This window comes from Opisthorchis viverrini (assembly GCF_000715545.1).
Source record: "Opisthorchis viverrini unplaced genomic scaffold opera_v5_72, whole genome shotgun sequence".
Lineage (NCBI taxonomy): Eukaryota > Metazoa > Platyhelminthes > Trematoda > Opisthorchiida > Opisthorchiidae > Opisthorchis > Opisthorchis viverrini.
In genome coordinates this window covers 267073-287848 of record NW_008751728.1, presented here as the reverse complement: position 1 = coordinate 287848, position 20776 = coordinate 267073, and the positions used below count along the sequence as shown (strand labels likewise).

The 20776-nt window shown below is 43.1% G+C and overlaps 1 protein-coding gene across 1 annotated transcript in view; it reads right to left on the bottom strand.

Moving 5' to 3' along the window:
* Window positions 1–11380, bottom strand: part of T265_04384 (hypothetical protein) — a gene marked incomplete at both ends in the record, with an annotated part of 38989 nt that extends 27609 nt beyond the window's left edge. Inside the window, one exon of the mRNA XM_009169123.1 lies at window positions 9698–11380. Within this exon, the coding sequence (XP_009167387.1) occupies window positions 9698–11216 (1519 nt within the window). The remainder of the gene's footprint in view (window positions 1–9697) is intronic.
* Between the last annotated feature and the right edge of the window lie 9396 nt (window positions 11381–20776).

Sequence of the window (20776 nt, the reverse complement as noted above, 5' to 3'; positions counted from 1 at the left end):
GTAGTACCTACACAACTTTTAGGATCTTTTCGGCTACACAACTCTCCAATTTTCGATACCTTGTCAAAGATGATCAACTCTGACCACTAATGAGTGTGGCGCGGTTGAAAGCAGAATTAAATTCGAGTGCACGCGTAACGCGATTCACCGTTGGCAATCGTCTGAGCCAGGATCTTGTTGCTACCCTGAACTCTCTGTGAGTGAATCAAGTAGGTACAACTCAAGTGTCACTAACATTCACTGAAAGGTTAAAATTAACTCAAAGAAGGCGTTAGAATGCTCCTTGACTCAATTCAGGGAAGGGCGTGCCAGTCCGAGCATTTCGGCTGTTAATGCTTCACGGCGCATGGTTATCTGCATGAAAAGTGTTCGGCGTTCCAGGAAGTTCCGGCTATCGGAATTAACCCGTAATCCTTTAACAAGAGAGAAAAACGTCTCCCAAATATGTAAGTATATGAATAGAATAAAGTCAGCCATCTTGATTCTTCCATTGCCTAAAGGTTTTACAAAATAAGGTTTTGACTAGACCAGACTTCATGTTGATTACTTGTTTATCCTGAAAGACACAGGCTTCTGTGTTGGAATAAGTTCAGACATCACTTCAATTAACAGTTCTGAATATTCCTTAGGAGGTTCCACTCAATTTAGCTGCATGGAAGACATTACCTTAAATACTACTGTATATTGGCATTGAAAATCTGAAGGATGCTTGCTGTCAAAAAGGGTCAGCTTTCATACCTCCCTGTTCGTTGACGGTTTGGCTGCTTCTCTGTTTTACACAAGACAAATTGTAACCAACTGACACGAGAGAATGTGTTCTTCGCTGACAGCCTACCAGTGGACATCGCTGGGTGTCATTCAACACCTTTACCTGCAAATGAGTCAGCATAAGCTGTAAAATGCATTTGTTGCTTTTTGTCAGCACTACACGTGGAACATGCTACAAATGTGCCATCTTGGTCTTGCAACCAACATGCACAAGGTGGTTGTGCTGAGTCTGGAATAGCCATTATGTTGGAAAGCCGTTCAAGCATTCGAACGCATCAAACAATGTGAATCCAACGACCAATGGGAAAGCGCCATCTGTCACAACACTGGCGGCACAGAATGTGCCTGGAATCTGGAAAGTGGACGGTGAAAATGCCACAGTTAAACATTGTTCGCTAATCGATGAATGAATTCTAACCGAAGGAATACAGAAATGTCGAAAAACTCCATTCTGCTCTGCATTCACACCCACTTCAGTTTAGAAGACGTGCCCAACCACTTAACTCGAGGTCAAAAGGTCAACCATGCTGAAGGTGTAAATTGATGTCATCGTGCTGCGTCCACAACGCCCAAGCAATGACGCCAACAGGTCTTCTTCATGAAGGTTAGCAGATCTGGAAATTTAGTATGAACAATGACACGATAGTCATTCCTTACGGGTGTTCGGGATTCCTAGTGAACAGGGGATCTCTGCAGCATTAAATGATGGGATCCAGGTTGCTAACCCAAGTGCTCACAGAATACTTCACATGGTTGTACTCTGGCACATGAGACCCAATAAAATCGAGATTGTAGCATGTGCAGTAATGCACATGAATCTCCAACAGTATGCGGATTAAATTTAGCTTGTAAATTCACCATTTTCGCCTATGAATTTTCATTGGCTCCCGGCTAGTTTTCGCCAACCAAGAATTACCTCAGCAGCCATGGTTCCTATGGTTTCAAAGCAGCCGTGCACCGGAATCTTGCCACAGCTGAACAATCAATAACAAATATACTACTGTATAGTGATTCCGACTGCAACATTTCAATCCACCGAAGAACAAGGAATTGAAGAACACTAAAAAGGAGAGCTGTACGTGCAAGTTTGCTTGTTCGGTGATGAAGGTGTGTTATATTATGGGTAAATGTCAAAAGGACTAATGGCTTACATATTGAGATACAGGATCTGTAAGAGAGCTCAACGTAAACGTCCAAGAGTAGAAATGTGGCAGACGAATACGGAAGCCCAGAATGTCAGGTGCATCAAATTATCAGGCCTTGACACAAGTGTCAGTCACAGACCAACACAAATCTCACTGCTGAGTTTAGCGGCACACAGTGTAAGGGCACAGGAGACTTCGACCCAAACATCTGGTCACTCAATCTCCATAAGCGGGTCAACAGGTAAAAGCGTACCTGAGGATATACTTTTCCTGCTTCAGAAGAGGATAAAGTGAAATACGAAATTCTATTCATTGAGGCGCACTGAACTGTCTGGATACAATTGTCAGCCGCAAGATTTTGCACATTGTTGGGAGACCGAGAGGCGATACAGCCATGTAAGTACACTCTGCGGTTTCCATAAAAGACTCCCTGTTTGATGAATACGTACTCACCTTGCTGGGTACACATAAATGAGACGTACTAGCTCAATTTTAAGCATTAGTTAGTAGAAATGGAAAAATTTTCAGCTAAAATAATCATATGGTTGCAAAGGATTCTGTTGAAATATTTCAGTTGGTTTGCCAAATCTCCCCAAAATTATAACCTCTTATACTGTGTGCAAAATTGGTTGGCTTTCGAACGTTGTTGGTACGCTAGAACACATTACTATGTCCCCGGAAAAGTGCACATGGCAGATGGTCGAAATACAGGTGTCACGCTAGTTCAAGCGACAAAAGCGCACTTCAGAATGCCCGGTAAAATTAACTTCATTTCATTTCCCTTTTCGAACCCGGTGAACCCTTCTACAGTAGTTTAGTACAGAGGGAAAATATTACTAGTGGGAGGCCCAACGCTTCTGATTGCTTGGTTCTAGCAACTTTGGATGTTGGTGAGGCACATTACCAGTTGGTTACCGACTGGTATTTGGATTGGTGTTGAGACGAAGAATGACACTGAAAATCAACGAAAAAGAACATCAATTCAGTCCAACTAAGTGTGATTTCACACTAATTTGTCATTACGGTATCCTGTCAACCCACGACAGCGTTCCAAACTAAGTGAAATGTTTTCAGTGCTTTCTGAAGCAAACTACTCACAAGGTTGCTGAAAATTCTTCGACAGCCCACGACCGGTTTCGCCCTTCTTGTGGCTCATCAGTTAGGCGCAGTCCCCGAGTTTCCATCAACCTTATGTTCTTCTGGAACTCAAATTGCACTGTTTTCGAGAAATACACTCATTTGCAAATCAATTAGGTTTTCACGAGAGACTCAACTGAATCTCTCATTTATGAGAGAGTCGCAAGGATCAACTAAAATAATCTTCGAGCACACCTGTCCTTGTAAGCCTCTTTGATCTCCTTAGCCATCCGTATCCACCAGGCTTCAATGATCGGTGCGCACACTCGCTTTCAATTAACGTCTGATAATTCATCACGTCAAACTATGTTTGGAACCGGCGGTACATTTCTCTGAGTTTCAGGCAATGCCCCTGCCCGACCTGATATCAAGTGTTTGGGTTGGCCTGGACTGTGTCACAAGCAAAACTCTCAGCACTGTGAAAAGAGTTGGCGATCGCGTTCCAGTATGAGTTCATATATGAAGGGGCTTGCGGATCTGCCGGTCTCAGTTTCTAAGCCATTTGTTCACACCTTGCGCAGTCCTGAAAAAAAGAAGGAAGAAGTGACTCCGGACGAGCGCGTCGTCGGAATCCACAAGTATGTTCCAGAATCACTGCCAGTCAGTCATTGATCTACTACACCGGTAACTGATGTCGGTGTGATCGGTTTGAGGGTGTAGCCAGCACCCTGTTTACAGACACCATCTGGTCAGACGATTTCGTCTAATTCGGAATTAAGGACTGCATAAAAACAACCTGCGGTCAGCACACAGATGAAACAGTCGCTTGCCGTGAGCCGTATATGTCGAGTCCAGTCCATGTCGACCGCCTACATGAGTCCCAGATGCGCGAAGCCTGCCAACCTGTGAGTTCGGATTTCCGGAAAGCACAGCGAGATCTGAGTTTATGGGTTGCTGCAACAGAGCATTTAGGGCATCGTAAAAATTGTCTTTGATATTGTCCGAGCTACATACATTTGGGAAGTTTGAAGATACGACAGACAGATAACGCTTCTGTGAGTCCTTTACAGATGTTCCCAAACGAACCGCGCAGAGGCGACTACCAACGGGTATACGATCAAGCAAGGATCCTTCCGCCCGATAACAGCCCCTGCACATTCTGCCGCGGCTGCCTCTGAATCGCCAGAGTTGCGCAGCCGGATGCGAGTGGAGAGTGATAGGCAAGTTAGCTCAACTGTTGTGCTTTCACTGTGAATTCACACACACACACACACATCAATACCGAGCGAGTTCAGCGTAAGAGGGAGTACGGCTTGTTCTGCTTGCTTCAGGGTTCGAACATTGAAAACGGCCAGATAGAGTGAGCATTGAGGCTTGAAGATTGGCTTTGAGATACCTGATGATGCCAGCGTTGAATGACACACAGCTGTTGCTGACAAAACCGATGCAGGACGACGAAGTCATTAGCCCAGCTGATGGGCCTACAGGAAGAATTATCAATGAAGTGGATGACTAGGGAGAAAAAGTGTGTAAAATGGACGGAAGGGGTGCCAGCAGTACTCTATTTTCGCTTACCCACCCTGAAGATGTATGCAGGAAATAAGGTGACCCGACTGATGGCGCCACGCGATTTCCGATGTTGCTTGAGATTATTTGTAAGCATGCAACTCATGTTTGTACGTGGGCTGGGATACTTCATGGTGCCCAGACCTAGACAGGAGAACGATTGAGGTCCCCGGCCAGAGCTCTTGACTTAAAAGCCCAACCGCAAGATAGCGGTAGTTGGCAGAAAATCCAAGTGCATTAGCATTTTTATGGAACAAGAAGATACACGTGTTACAGCCACCAACCTGGAAGGACAATGGACTGCGTTGGTCAGATCTCCGACCAATGACCAATTTTGTAAGAGAGACTCTGCGAGTATCGCACGGGAACCCCGAGTTATAGCTCAACGGGCCGCGGAGGCACACAAGCCGTCACAACACTGTATGGTTTAGTTTCTTTATGACGTGCAGATGCACCGGCGAATAAAAACGCGCTGAGGAGAATGCGTTCCTGAGAATGTCTGATAAAAATAGTGACCTGCTCCTTCACAAGCATTTTATCCTGTGTTAGTACGAGAACTCTAAAATACGTACGGTCTTTTAATTTCATGAAAATAAGTGGAATGTCAAAACGTTTATTGAAAGGCTCCAGGTAATATTTTTTGTGGGACTAACAAATGTGCACCTGCATCAGAATAGAAAGGATGTTGATCAGACACCGTTGGGTTAAACAAAGAAGCAAGTGAACCTAACGTTTTCTAGCCTGATTAGGTTTGATCAAACCTTCTCCGATGTGGGGACTTACTTTGCATTTTGTTTTCTGCGCACGGCCTCATCTAGATCCGATTTTATTCCTCACTGAGCAGTCCCAGTTGCATTTGAATTTCAGATGTCCTGAGGTTTACTGGGCAATAAAGATTTAGCTGTGCTGGAAATGAGTTACCGACCTACAACGATCAAGCACACCATTGCTCTGTTCGATTTTCCCAAACCAGAACAACCAGAATATTTGTTCAGATTCGTCCCCATACCAAATAGCCGATCCTGAATAACGGACTGCGAGGATGATTTAGAATTATATTCATAAAACCGAACATTTTGGTATCTACGATCCGATTTCGACATGTCCATTTCGTAGAATCTCCGCTTATCGATGCATAAAACTTGACATTTTGCAGTATGCTTCTTGGCGAACCATTTTATTTTAGTAGATCGTAATAGAAATCCATCCAAAAACGCTCATGGTTACGATTTATTGTCAGCTTATCAATCGACACACAGTTTTACGAAATTTTAATCCGCTGAATAGCTGGCAGTGGATAGTCGGTTGCAAAATCTCAGACAATAATTTTACACCACTAATTCACCCAAACAAGAAAATTTATGTGAGTTGGTGGAGCCTGGTTGTGAAAAACTTGGAAACATTATTCTCATTAATTCTCGAAAATGAGTTACACCTTCAGAGCGAACTTGACCAGATCTGCTAGTGACCTAATACCCTTTCATCGTGAGCTGTCAGTCAGAATATCAGAGGAATACGAAATCGTAGTAAAAAAACACCGCCGACTGATCAATGAACCAAATGCTCTTCAGGTCTGAGCCAATTTGAATTTTTTAGCACGCGGTTCCAATCATGTTGAACTACTTTCTGTTAATGTGCTGTGAAGGCGTTTTGATGAATTATTAAACAGTTTTTTAATGTTCCATGCAAGGTCATATAAAATATTCCTCTATCTACTCACAGTTCGTAGACAGTTTAGCAACTGTTCAGTCACATGACAATAATGGCCGGATAGGAGGAATATGCGAAAATGGTAGCCTCTCTTGTTGTTAATCGGATAGGGCTGTGAAAGAAAACCTCTATTTTAGTCAGTAAAACATCAGGAATGTTATCGTTAAATATTTATCCAAACGTGGCAAGTGTGAAAACAGTGAGGAACCACACAAAGGAAAATGCGAGAAGATATTGAAGTACAGCTCTGCCAGCGTAGGACTAATGCTAAAACAGTCCGTTCTGCAACGACCACTCTGAATGCAGCAGTTTTGTAATCATCAACTCTGCTCAATGAAGTACACTGAGATGATGATAACAATCCAGAATGCATCCATTTTCACAGAGGTGCTAGTCACAGCTTAGCCGCGTTTGGTGCGCGTACTATTAACTGCCTTTATGATTGACGTACTTGCCTCTATTAATACAACCATGTCTGTGGTAAACTATGCTTCCCTAGCGGAAGCGGTGTATTAGAGTTTTTGGGTGAAATTAAGAGGGTGGCTGCACGAAAGTGCTCTCCAGGGCGTCCTTCAGAACGCAATAGTTCCTAATTGGAAAGTTGTCGTTTTTAAACAACAGCCGCATGGATAGTTTATTTATGGCACGGTGGTGAAATGAACGCCAAAGTGAATGTGGACTTATCCGCCATTACAAAATCATGAATATATACATTTCTTTCAGAGCGAAATCTAAGATTGGAATCTGAATGCGTTAGGGGAAAAGATTCGGAAATTGCGCATAGAAACGCTCCGCACAGTTTTCAGTGAAGCACTGTACTTATGTCATGAACCATTCTAGTGATTGATGTGTATGGTTCCCGACAAAATAGCATGTCAAATGCGTTACGCTTCAACGTTTCGCTGGCGAGTTCGGCATTTTGAAGCAGAGTGTATACGATATGGTCAGCAGGCTTTGTACATGTGAGGACGTTTTGCAGATGACAGCAGCNATTTTAAAATATTGGAAAATCTAGGGACCAATGAAATTTTCCATTGCAACCCCATCTAATCGTCTAAGTGACTATTTATGGAACAAAATTGTACATCGTTGGTGCACACTTCTGACAGGTTTCCTAGACGTTTTCAATAGGAGCAAGATTAAGTGGTTGCATGTCATTTGAGAGTCCATATGTAAAAAGTGAGTGAACGTGAAAATTGACTTGGCGTTTACTCAACATACGTGTACTATTTGGACAAAAGCTGTGGTGGTCAGGCGAACCGAAATGGAACAGTTTGTTCAAAATGTATGATTTTATCTCAGTAAAGCCAGTGGGCTGTTTTCCTCGGTTCCTGTCCTAAGTTGCACCCTCATTGTGCCCCTGCACCCCATCCTTTTTTACATGTGGAACCTTAAACGTAATCGCACGTAGCTTCCTGTTTGTTGACCTCAGTCCCTCTGTGGTTTCACACCTTAACCCCCTGAAATCTCGTAGCACACGTCTTCACACTTTCGTTTTATCCGTTCCACGGTGCTCATTTATTCGTATGCGCGTCCTCATCTATGTCTGTAATTCTTTGTACGAGAAAGAACCCTGAATTTAGGATACATAGAAGCTCCTGTCCATCGTCAATTTGTTCGCTGACCTTGACAATAATGTCGCGACCGTTTCACCACCAACACAGATGACATCACAGAGTTTCTTGAGAGACAGATCGAAGCTGAGCATAGCTTTAAACAGAGGTGAAGAAGGATGGTTTTGGTTGGATTAACTGTATGTTCAGTTTGACCAATCATCTTTGCTACAAAATTTTGTGGGTAAATGAGGCATCGCATGCCATCTCACAATACTTCGAAATTAATAGCGGGCTTGTTTGAACTTTGTCTTTGATATCCTCTGTGAAGCTGTATTAACGCGTCAGAAACTTGTCTCGTTTCATCCAAATACAGGGCAAATACGTGTGCAATGTAGTTTTTGAGCTAACAAGACTAGGTGGTAGGCGTCCGGGAGTTTGAATTAGGATGCTGGTGGCCTCCATTTAATAATATATAATTTATCCGTGCCAAAATTGAACTATTGATAGGCACTGAGATTTTTACGGGAGTTCTGTTGCTGAAAAAATCTTGTTAATTCGTTGCACAATAATTCTTTCATGTATTATATGACAGCACATTTAGTTACTCTTTCACAAAGTCAGTTAAACTGAAACCTGGGCTGTGAAATTTAAAAATTCTCTCGATGATGCCCAAGTTGGGCGCACACTGCCCTTATTAATGGTGTTCCATGAAGAATCAACTTTAGAGGTATTCCGAACCATTGACAACCTTCAAATTTTTTACATCACATGGTTTGCTCTGACCTGTGCGAAAACCACTCTAAGAACATAAACCGAAGAAATGAAGAAAAAGTTACCAATAAGGTTGCTGAAAACTCCTCAGTAGCATGCGACCAGCCTCGCCCTTCATGAAGCTTATAAGATAAGTATAGTTCCCGAGTTTTCATCAAATTTGTATGTTAATTAAACCCGAACGCATTCCGCGAAGTACACCCGTTTGCAAACCAGTCTGGCTGAAGACTATCATAAACTAAAGTTTAAGCTGGGGATTAAACCGAGTCTCCCGCAAACTTGTGATTGCTCTGCCGCTCATTTTCATGAGCATTTCATTCTTCCCTAGGAATAAGAGGGTAGATGTCAGGCCTTAACAACGAACAGAAAAACAATTGTGAAGATAAATGTGAGCAGGCGGTGTCGCCTGAAAACTCAGATGATATTGCTGAAGCAGTTCTCATGTAAAACCCTAAATAAAATGGTTGATTTAATAATAATTGTTCTGGTTTGAAACACACATGAAGCCCGTATAATTTTATGATATTTTTAATGCCATTTATTGAGATCACAATAAATCCGAATGTGTAATGTTTGAACTGGTAGAAGAGGCCGTTGGCCGGAACCTGCATTCTCTTGAAATTTAGGAGGCTTCTTGTAATAACCTCCAGAATTTCCCAAATTGTTATGCACCCTGTGGGACACGACTGCTGTCGAAAAGTAAGGAAACTGTTTAGGGTTCCTCTTGACGGAGGAAATTTCCTATTTGACTTTGTCTGCGATCGAGTGAGAAGATGAGATTGCGGTTGAAACTACTGACCAGTTTCTCTAGTTTTTTTGCCAAACTTCTAAAGATATCATAGAACTCATATTTTATCCTCCATTTTTACTTGAACGACACAATAACCGAGGGAATCTTAATGAATGGAAAAAAAACCGTGAGTTAGATATGTAATCTTAGCCCACCTAAGTTTGATGGAAACGACAGATGTTTTGCGACGCTCTGGAGTAACCTGATAGTTATGGCATTCGCTTACGTAGATAGAATGCTTAGAACAGCAAAGCGTTAGATACAATCTTCGAAACAAACGGAAACAATAAAATTACAAACTATGACTGACTCACGAGTACATGACTTGGCGCTCTGTGCGGTAGCGCGCTCCCACGGCCGATCCATAAATCCCGATTTGCATCGTTCACAGTCGTCACCGTCAGTATTATGCTCACAAGCACATCTGAGATGACCCGATGCATCCACTATGCATTCCTTTGCATGACCGTTACATTTACATCGACCACCAATAGTTAGGTCAGCAAGTGCAAAGAACTCCGCAGCGGACAGAACGTCCGGTTCTGTTGGACTTAGTAGGTGTGGTCCGCTCAGAGGAACTTGTTCTACTTTTGGCACTAAAGCTTCGAAAGTAGAATTAGTATCGTTCATTGGTGAAGCGAAGTCCAATGGTGGTACCTCTAAGTCACCGTACTCCGTTTGCGAGCTACGTAAGTGGCGGTATCCAAAACGCCTCCTGTTACCTTCACCATAGGGCCCAATGTAACTAGCATCCGCAAAGGCTCGTGGATTGTAGGGTCTTCGAGGTTTTCTTTTTGAAATGTACGGCGGGCGGTTGGGTGCAAGGTGTCGTAAAATAGAGGAGGGAAGAGGCTCAACTGTCCGTTTGGCACGATAATCAGCGGTCAGAGAAGCAGGGAAACGCATCATACTAATGCGAACATCCGTCATGGTCATCCAGTCTATTAGAGCAGGACTCCAAGGTTGTGTTGCTGGGCGTCCCAGAGTGGTGCTAAAGGAAATTACCGAATTCAAAGTTGCTTCAAACTCCCCTAATTCAATAGAGGAGAGGTTTCGCCTGACGTGTTTATGCATGTTGATCGAGGATCTTCTCCTTCGGAAGTTCTTGGTAAAGTAATCTTCGCGAGGTGGGAGGCCAACACATATGACCTCCTGCAGATTAGCTGTTGTAATGTGCGTTTTGTACTCGTGTGTGGTTGGAAGTCCGAAAGCTCTGAAGCAATCCGTGGAGAAGTAGTGCCATGGACGCCAACTTCGTCCAAAGTCAGAGGACTTGTAAATAGCTATAGAATCTGGGATAGCCCCTTCTATGCACGGTTGTAGTGACACATAGTCCACTTCAAATCGTTTTCCAAGAGATATAGTCAGATTGACGGCCTGTTCTGGCCCTCCAGCTCGAACTAGAGAAGATGCCCAGCATGTGTAATTCCTTGTGCTGTGTGCATCGGTCAGATGGTCAGGTGAGAAACGCCGTTTTCTGGAGTTGCCGCTGCACACATGGCAAGTTCCATCAGCCACACATAAGCGCTGCACTTTAAAGACACCACATGTGGAGGTCGTTTGGACAGGGCGACCGTACGCAATGTTTTGAAACGGTGGCAGGCAGTTGACATCTTCTGAGGCCACGCGGCAGTGAGAACTGGCTGCATCAAACGACGGTGGCAGTTGGCTGGCCTTGTGATACGGAACAGTTGATCTCGATGGGGTGTTATTAAACTCCGTTGACCGTGGATAGATAGCATTTTGAGGAAAATAGTAGGCTGCGTTAATGTAAAGCCCTGTTAACAAGAGCAACAACCACAGGGCAAACGTCATCTGCAATTCAGAGTGCATTTCAGTCTACCATCAGCCGCGAGAGAGGCTAACCACCGGCTCACGATTATTTACACAAATTGACGGAAATCCAGCCATTCTATAATGGTAGCTGAAGTGCGCCAGGAACGTATTGTGCGAAGCCACGGACTGTTAAAGCGGCACGTGCGTTTGTTCGATTTACCGACCAAACTGACCTGCCTTAATCCTGAATAGCAATCCCGCCTGCGGCGGCTTTTTGTGTGCGCGTGTGTACCAAGTCACGTTTCGTGTCTCCGTGCGCTCGCGCGCACGTGCGTACGTGTAACTGAGCTTAACGTCCACCAATCAGCCATTCACAACAAATTTCACTCTGTGTATGACGCTCACAGATTATGCCTAGCTTCGGACCCGTTTCGTTGGAAAGGTCCCACAAGGCTTCCATAATTTAAGCTAACTCGTAAGTTTCAAATGGGGGGTGAAAGTCATTCAGCAAAACGTATGACGATGAATAGTAGCTGAATGTGAATTTCCGAGCTGATAATTGTAATAGTCTCATCCACCAATTACTGACGTGAAGTAACGGTGTACAAGTGAGTGAAACGAGTAAAATTTGGATCATCAAATAATTATTAGTTTCAGCAGATTTGCTTCCCATTCTAGAATCCTTACCTCAGCACTTGATTATCAGCAATTCTTTATAGGATGACTATCCTACTTACCTCGACTCGGACTATTAACTACCCAGGATTGCGTTGCACAAATATGTGATTCCTTGGCCTGCTGATCCTCTGGGGCCTGTATCACTCCACTGATGCAGGAAGCTAAATGTGTCCGATCCTGTGTGTCCAACCGCAAACCGTATAAAAGAAACTTGGGGTGTGCTTGTGGGAATTCTAGCCTTGCTCAATAGATTCGTGACCGGGCATAAATGGCTGGTGGTTAACGCCACATTATCCGTCATTGTGGGGAAACGAAAAAGTATGAAACAAAGCCCGTGATTGTTCATGAGGAAGATGAACAATATATTACGATATTTTGAAACGTTAAGAAGACATGAGAAAGCTGTCTGATCGTCCCTTACTCAGAAAGATCAAACTGACCAGACTGGTAAACAAATGATCGATGTTGAGGCAAACACGAAGGGGCTCATGTTTCACATGCACTTTATCCGAAAGTCCTAGGTGTGTATACGATTCGGGAATCAAACTGGAAGCAGCGGGCTGGTAAAAACATTGGGATCTCCCTTGGGTAGTGGATAGGTGCAATCGGCCCCCTCCTTCTGGAGCCCACAGCAGTTGTCCCTAAAAATGGATAAATTCGTTTCAATGTCATGAAGTTTGCATGAAATTGAATCCTAGATTGCTGGAGGAGCATAAAACCTCCAATACACATTGCTGAATGTTCACACATCTACGATAAATTTTAGTTGTAATGACTTCCAGATTAACGGGTCAACAATGACTCAAGAAGGCTAGCCTCGCGACGACTTTGACGAAGGACCACTTTACTAAGAGAGCACTATTTTATAAACGTGATACACTACTCATAAGTTTGCTGAAAACCATTCGACAGCCCACGACCGATTTTGCCCTCCTTGGGGCCCATTAACCAGGAGCAGTTCCTGAGTTTGCGTCAGCTTCGCATTCTACTTGAAACCAAATTGCACGGAATTCGGTTGCTACACTCTCATCGTGGGGAGAGTACCGGATTCGAAATGTGGACACAAACACACGTTTGGCTCACATGATTCCGAACATAGGCAGATGAACAATTCTCATCCTGCGCATGTACGTGACGGACGGCACATCATTTGACCTGTCACGTGGACACCGTCAAAACACTGAGGCCACCGGGGTAGGCAATGGGGAGTGAAGCTTGCCTCTTACGATGAAAGCAATTACCAGACGTTTGGACGCTTGCTTGAACATGCAGACATATGTGAGGCAAGGCAAAAACATGAGTCCAGGAGCAGGCCTGTCAGCTTCATGTTCTGGTTGAGCAACGTGACCTTTGGGAAGCCTAATTGGAGTTACGTCGAACGGGGATATTACTGTGATCCAAACCCCCAAAATAACAGCATCTGGCCTACAGAAACCGACAGGTTCATAGACTGCTGGGAGCTCTTCTGTTGCCATAATGGCTGGGGGACATCACAGTTACACCACTCACTTTCCAATTTCTCTGTTAGGCGAGCAGTTCAAACCTACACTCGGCGTAGTACAGAAGAATTCCAATTCGATGTGGAAACTTCACGTGAGCGAATTAATGTTTCTGTCACTATACTGTTCGTCGTTCACTAGTGGCATGGGTATGAAGATGGACTGAACTTTTCTACGAAGAGGTGCAAGAACTCGAATTTTTGTTGAAACTGTCTGTATTGGACATTTGTTTGCCAATGATAGGAGCTGATTTTGCACGTTACGGTGAACGAGTGCCTAGGATGAACAAGCCGGAAGCAGACCATGGAAAAAAAGTGTTCAAGCTTCATCGAGTGTACTCTGCGACTGAGATGGGAGCTTTATTTACCTGAAGTTTTCTCCTACCGGTGAACAATGAATCAGGTTTCATCATATGATGAATAAAGTTTCACATAGAAGATGTCCACAATGAAAACAGTTTTTGCACCCCAAAACACAAAATGAATCCAACAAACACACTCATTTGAAGATCAATTTGTTTTCATGGGAGACTCAGTTAAATCTCTCGTTTACGATATTCTTCGGCTGAATATACTGCACGAAGGTCCCCTCATGTTTCAGCTGGTACGATATTCGAGATATCGCAAGGAAACTACTCAAAATTTTACTGAAAATTCTTCAACAGCCGACGACTGGTTTAGCTCTTCTTGGGGTTTGTCAGGTGGGTGCGGTCCCCAAGTTTGGAACAACAGGCTGACGAGCAAGGTGCGCATGCATTGGCATTGCAGGCAAGTGTTTTTTTGTTATGGTTCGGTAAAAGTGTCTATTTTCCTGTTCGAGGTATCACGCCCTGTCATAGTGAAATCGGTCTTTAGTTTCATATTCAGCATAGGAAGCTAACTTATCACCCCACTTGTGGGGCCAGTGCTTATGATTGTTCACTCATATTTCCAAATACTTCCGTGAACCAACAAAAGCGTTGAGACATAAATGAAAATCAGCCAGATGGTCATCGTTAGTACTTAATTTGGTATCTATTTTGTACTGGCCTCCACTATTGAAAATGAAATTCATTATTCTGAAGCTTCACAGCCAACACAAAGTCCACAGGTATTAGAATGAAAGTCGAGGAAAAGTTACATCAACCATGTCAGTTGAATCCAAGTAGAACAAGTCACCCGAAACGTACTAGACTGTGCAACAGCTAAGCCTGGGCCTGATGTGGACGTGCCGCACACTCCATCGGCTTCCTCGCTTTTCCGGAACAAATCTTGTTATTCCGTCCGCTTGCTCCGTTGTTGCAATGGTTGAGATGATGCTCTTCGTTCGGTCCACCTTACTGACTCTGACATGTTTTCGGTTCGAACGCACGCACCGGTATGTCAGAAATACCGACCGCTTCGGCACGGCAAAATAGTCGGGCATTAGCTTGTTTGTTGTGGGCAAGTTACCCATGTTTGTGTACATCATGACAGAGTTTACCATTCAGACAATTGCTATCTTTAGCTTAATTGATAGCGCTACGTGTGTCTTTGCGGCACAATCATTCAGACATGATTGTGTGTCTGAAAGTAACACGACTGTGACAATGTGAACCGCGATGTTTTCCAAAGTGTACACAAGTCTAACTTCTATGCGGTTGAGGGTAATTCAAGTCAGTTTTGAACTGCGTTACAATCGAAAGGTTAATGGAGTAGAGTTACTCTCCAAACTTCAACCTGGAAGACGTTTTTGAAGGAGACGAAGCCCGGGATCGGTATCTACACTAACCAAGCATTTATATTTACGGATCCCTAAACAAAACCTTGGAGAAATTCGAAGCCAATTCACGGTAAATGCAGTGAAGTCTAGTTTCCTTTTCAATTTAACAAATCGGGAAATTCACTGTCATCCTGTTAGGTATGGAAACAAATGTGTTTTACGATAGGGAGTGGAACATTCGATCGAAACCATGTAGAATGGATGATCCATAAGGCCCCCCATAATCCAATTCAATCGCATAGACTTAGTTCTGGTACAATACCTCTTGAGTTTAGTGACTGCATGAAGTGAATCATTTGATCACATCTCCTCCATACCATGCGAGTTGAGATTTGGTCCAAATGGGAGGGTGAAAGAAGGCTCAGTAAGGCATGCTTTCTTTTTTATCATGTGATAATCACCTTTCTACACCACAGACTGAGTATTTAAGTTCGGGCTTGCCTTCTGGTTGTTGAATGTCAGTTTGTGTTGATTTTCATAAGCCCAAAATTAATCAGAGGATGGGCTGTGATTCGCACATATACTACTCAGTTTCACAATATCTCCACAGTATATACTTTATTGGTGTTGATTTGAAACCGCTGAAAAGGAAGAAGTGCCGCCATTGTTTTTATCTTACTCCAAAGAGTTTGGATACTCATACTAAATAATTTTGCAGAAGCGTTGTTTACAGCAGCAGTGAACGAACTCTGAGCAAAAGTCGTTACTTGCATTGTCCATTGGTTTCTCCAATCTCTTTAACCCACATGGGCAAAATAATTTTTGGCGCAGAGAGAAAAGACTGTCTGCTTCAAGCACGTAGATGAGACTTCCATTCAGTTTACTACCACAGGCACTGAGAATTTACATCTCACGCAAGTTGGTGCTGCTCAACTTTAGAACTGATTGAATACCCATCTATAATCAGCATTACAACAAGAAAAAGTTAACTTTAATTGAACCGAATTCTCCAATCTCTTTTTGCCATTAACCGGTTCATCTTCAAGTGCTTTCTGCTTCGAAACCCATAGTCCTTAAGAAAAACTAGGGCAATATATTGGAAATATTGATAATGGATGCCAAAAATACCTGGCTTTCATCCACTTGTCCTTATTGGGGTGGTGTCACTCTGCCTGCAATTTACGGCTATGAAGAAGAAGGGTTGTTTCACTTTTTGATATCACCCTGAATTAGATTCCATAAAAGGCTAAAGTGATGCGGTTCCTAGGGCATGCTACATTTCTTAATCTGTGCTCATGTTTTTCAAGGCTCAAAAAATAATGCACACCAACCAGAAAATGTCTCATGAATGAAAAGCTCCTTTACTAATGCAGGAACAACACTACTTCCTTCAGATCTTTCCAACTTCTCAGTAGAGCCTAAATGACATTTGTATCTGCTTTACGAGGGTATGACTCATTCCGATGGTAGTGTGAAGACGGTAACGTGAAAACAAAAGTGCCTCTTGCTGGGAGTGAGCGATGCTGTGAGTATATTTCAGGCGTCGCTCGATTTTATTGCTCACGTCGACTTCACATTTGTTTACGGTCAAAGTCAGTGGACTCTGACAGTGTCGGAATCCGACAGCAAGGAATTTTAAGATATGGGTTGTCGAAGACACTAAGGTAAAAATAAACATCACAGTGAGCTGGATGAATGGCCTTGAGAGTGTTATGAGAGAATGAGTGAACTGGGAGTCGCTTTAAGTTGCTATTCCATTAGGATATGTTATAACGGTGTACCGCGTCGTACGGATTGCAAAGCTATCGATATCTACGATCAGCAGAACGTGTGGGTTCATTAGGAGGCATTTGACAGAGTGAAAGTCGACCCACTGGGACAGTTGTCAAAAATGCTCTTTAGCTACACAAAGATTTCCCAAACTTAACCTGATACTTTTTATACTCTTTAGTATGCCCTCCACTTCAGATTAATACTGGTCGTCCTACATCACAAACCTCATTTCTTGCCTTCTACGGAAAACTAAGCTACTTGCATAGGTCGTGACAAACAAAGCAGACAAGTTCCGACAACCTTTCATGGCTTTTCGAAAGTTTTCAAGGCTACTACATCTTGACTGCGTATGGGATTCAATGCGTTAAGACCGAATTTTGCAGCAAAAATTTCCCGGCCGAATTCTCCCTCGGCGGGGTAGCGCCGATAGCATGAACCTCATATTGTCTCCGTTCTCACAAGATGCATCAGTTTTCAAACGCATCTGACCCGGATATTTAGCGCGTGAGCTTATTTATTTCTTCGAAAGTTGTGTTCTTTTAAATAGCACTATCCTTTTTTGTATTCTATAGAGTTTTTTCTTATGTTTCACTTTTCAACTGGTGTGTTGTAAGGACTGAGTTGAAGAAAACAATATTTCGGTTGGTTGGTTTGTAATAAGTTTTGCGACGTTCAAATTGGAATGGTAACTTAAAAAATAATTGAAAACGTGCGAATTTAAAATCACACCTTGGTTTCCTTCTGCGATCCATTCAGAGGAAGTAAAACGATCAGCTTTAGATATGGAACCTTCCCCTCACATGTGGAAAGTCTCATCTTGTACGTGCAAACATACACACGCAGACTGGTTATCCATACATTTTATTCCTCAGGGGTAATTTTCAAAGTTGGCAAATATGTCATTCACAGTTTCGCGAACAGAACGGATACGAAACGCGTTCCTTAGCGTCGGGGAAACAGCTGTTGCACTCATCAGGTTTTGTCTGAACTGTGGCTTTGTCATTAGTGCGACGGCAGCGGTTTACTCGTTTGCACACTTTCAAACGCGCCCTGTTGTATGGGTCTTAATTGCTCCTGTTTTCAATGCTTGCCCGAACTACACCATTGTAGAAGCTACCATGGGTAATTGCGGAAAAGCAATGTCGCGCTGCACTCAAGAAAATGCATTCACCCGGACGAATAGGAGGCGCTGGATTTTGGTTGCTATTCCTATAAGTGTGCTAATGTTGGGGCAGTAGAAATATTAAGGACAACGTACATAGGTGTCTAAAGCCTTTGAATTTGTGAACCTCGGCCTATTCTGAGTCAGGAAAACTGGTCACACATCGATTTATGCCAAAGAAGGAAACATTTGTGCTTTCATAATTTGGAGAAGAAACTTTTCACTATACACGTATCCGAACAATCCTTTCATCAGAATTTCGGGTGGTACGTGATAAATACACTTAGGTTGTGCTAGATATGTGTTTAATGATGTGAAAAGGTTGGGCGCTAAGACAGATCGGATTGACATAAAAGGCGATACAGTTTTGTGCACATTAGGGAATAACTTATGGTTAAAAGCCTCAATGCCTTTGTGCTCACTGTAACCATAAATCCCAAATGTAGTAAGAATCAACTCTTAGGTGATATATTGGCCCTCAACTTGCCACTAGATGCGATGTTTGATTCAGGTATCCAGGTGGTCGTTAGCCATATCGTTGACAGATGAAGGCGATCAAGTTGGATTTCCCGGGCTTCTCTATCTTTCGTTCTGAATACCAAGCTTCAGGCCAAAATTTCCAATTCCGAGGTCCGGCCTTCCAAACAGATAACACGATGATCCCAAGAAGCCGGGATGGATGTCACTCTACTAGTTCTTTCAGTACTCTTCTGACAGCTCTTCCATCAGCTTTGCACCAACCGACTCTGTCTGACCGTCCTTGGTCTACCCGGTTTAATAGCTGCCTTCTGATTTTTCCGTTGGGAGTGAAGCACCCACCTACTTAGCGGTGATTCTCTTGTGTTCTACATTGTCTAACATCGTTGCTTCTCATGACGGAGGGCTGAAAGTGAGAACAAGTAGGTTCAGACCAAACCAAAAGTAGTCTCGTCGACCCATTGGCGTGAAATCTAGCAACGAGTGTAGGCCAATTCCGGTTCCATCTTTTAGGCCATAGACCGTATGCAATCGTAAGCAACTAACGTGAAATTCGCTATCTGCATCCTTTTTATCCCCTCCTAACTGTATGAGAAAGATTCGATGTTGATGAATCCGAACTCCATGAGAAATAGATCTGGGCAGCTTAAACGTCTCTTCGGTGCTATTGGTCAAATCCATGCTCTTTCTGAACCAATTATGATGACTTTTTCTCTTGCTTTATCTAATGGAAGGTGTTGAGGGATCCAGCTCGAGAGTGGGTCGAACGTGAGACTCACTAAAGAGGTGGAACATTTGAAACTGATAAATTGTATAAGGTGCGACATAAGTTGCGTTTTTCTTTGTGTTTCTAAAATGTTTGGGATCCAGGAAAACGTAAATCACTAGATTCTCATTGCCAGCTTTCTTATTCAGAAGAGACTGCAGGTGGCAGCCCAAACAAGATTTCTATTGGCGGAGAGATGGCTTCCTCTTCATCATCCACTTGTGCAGTGTATATAGTGTTGGTTTAAAAAATTAAACTTAAGGATCGTTGTAAATTATTTGTACAGCTTAGTTAGGAGGGCCCACCTCTTGAAGCCTCTAAAAAGTAAATGAACAAGACATTCAGCAAAGTAGGTACAAGGTCGGCACTAGGGAGTTTGAATACCGATCGTCTTTGCTTTTGCTGTTAAACCCCACAAGGCCTTGCCAATCAGTTCTACGGGCTTACTGCAAGCACCATATTTTGGAAGTTTTGTTGTCAGCTATGCTTATGATAAACGGTCAAGTGGTAGACCAAAATCTTTGTAAATAGCATCCATCATCACAGGCTACCAACTATTTTTTCATCACAAATAAGAAGGAAAAGGCATGAGTGTTGTAGAATGCGTTTGCGATGTGACATTTCCACCGATTTCGGTGTCCTTTTGAATAATCTAGAGCAACTGAATATTTTGGTCTTTTTTTCATGGCATTTTATGGGTTTACCTTTTCTTAAAATGGAATGCAAATTATTTTCACCCTTTCTGAATTTGCTCAACCCCAGACTTGTTGACGGGTTCAGGGCCCCCACTGAGTACAAAAATCCGTCCAAGATACTACGTCAGACTTACTACTCAGGGGGACGGTCCAGCACTAAGGGAGAATTTTCTAACCAGATGGGCCGCTAATTTGTGCCTTTTTGGACACTTGATGTCTACAGTTTGCACTGGTGGACGTCATGGATATGTTCATTCCCCTTTTCCATCAAAATTTCGTCAAAATATTGTATTGACTAGGATTAATAGAGATCTCCTGTAGGGTTTGCTTGTTCGTCGCAAAATCGAGCTTCTTGACCACTTGAGTAAACAACTATTCAGAAGAAAAAGCGAACTCTTCGGCAACTGCACTAGTCTATGGGCTGTTTTGCGCCGAGACAGATGCCACACTTCTAGGTTGTAATCAAGCTACTAACTTGTGTAAACGTTTGTTTGAAAACTGGTTTCCCAATGCGAGCAAAAGTTGTTTAACACGTAATCCGTCGACAAAACTCGTTTGTATTGGTGCAAGAGCTCGGGATAAGTGAATAATATTATGTCTAAATGGGAGTGTTGCTAAACATTTTCCAGTCAATACCTGCAAGAGAATCTAAAATCCCTGGACAAAGCATTTGTTATAAATGGTTATCCAGAACTAGACAGGACGGAACGCATAGAGTCTTAGAACTAGGAAGAAACCCGTCTCAGTCTTGTATCCCAAACTGCCTCGCCTGTTTCTCTGATTTTTGAGGGATAAAAAATATCATGCTCTAATCCACAAAATCGTCACGCTCCAGTTTCACTTCTACGTGCATCATCAGATTCCAGGTGAGAGTCCAATCCTTCCTA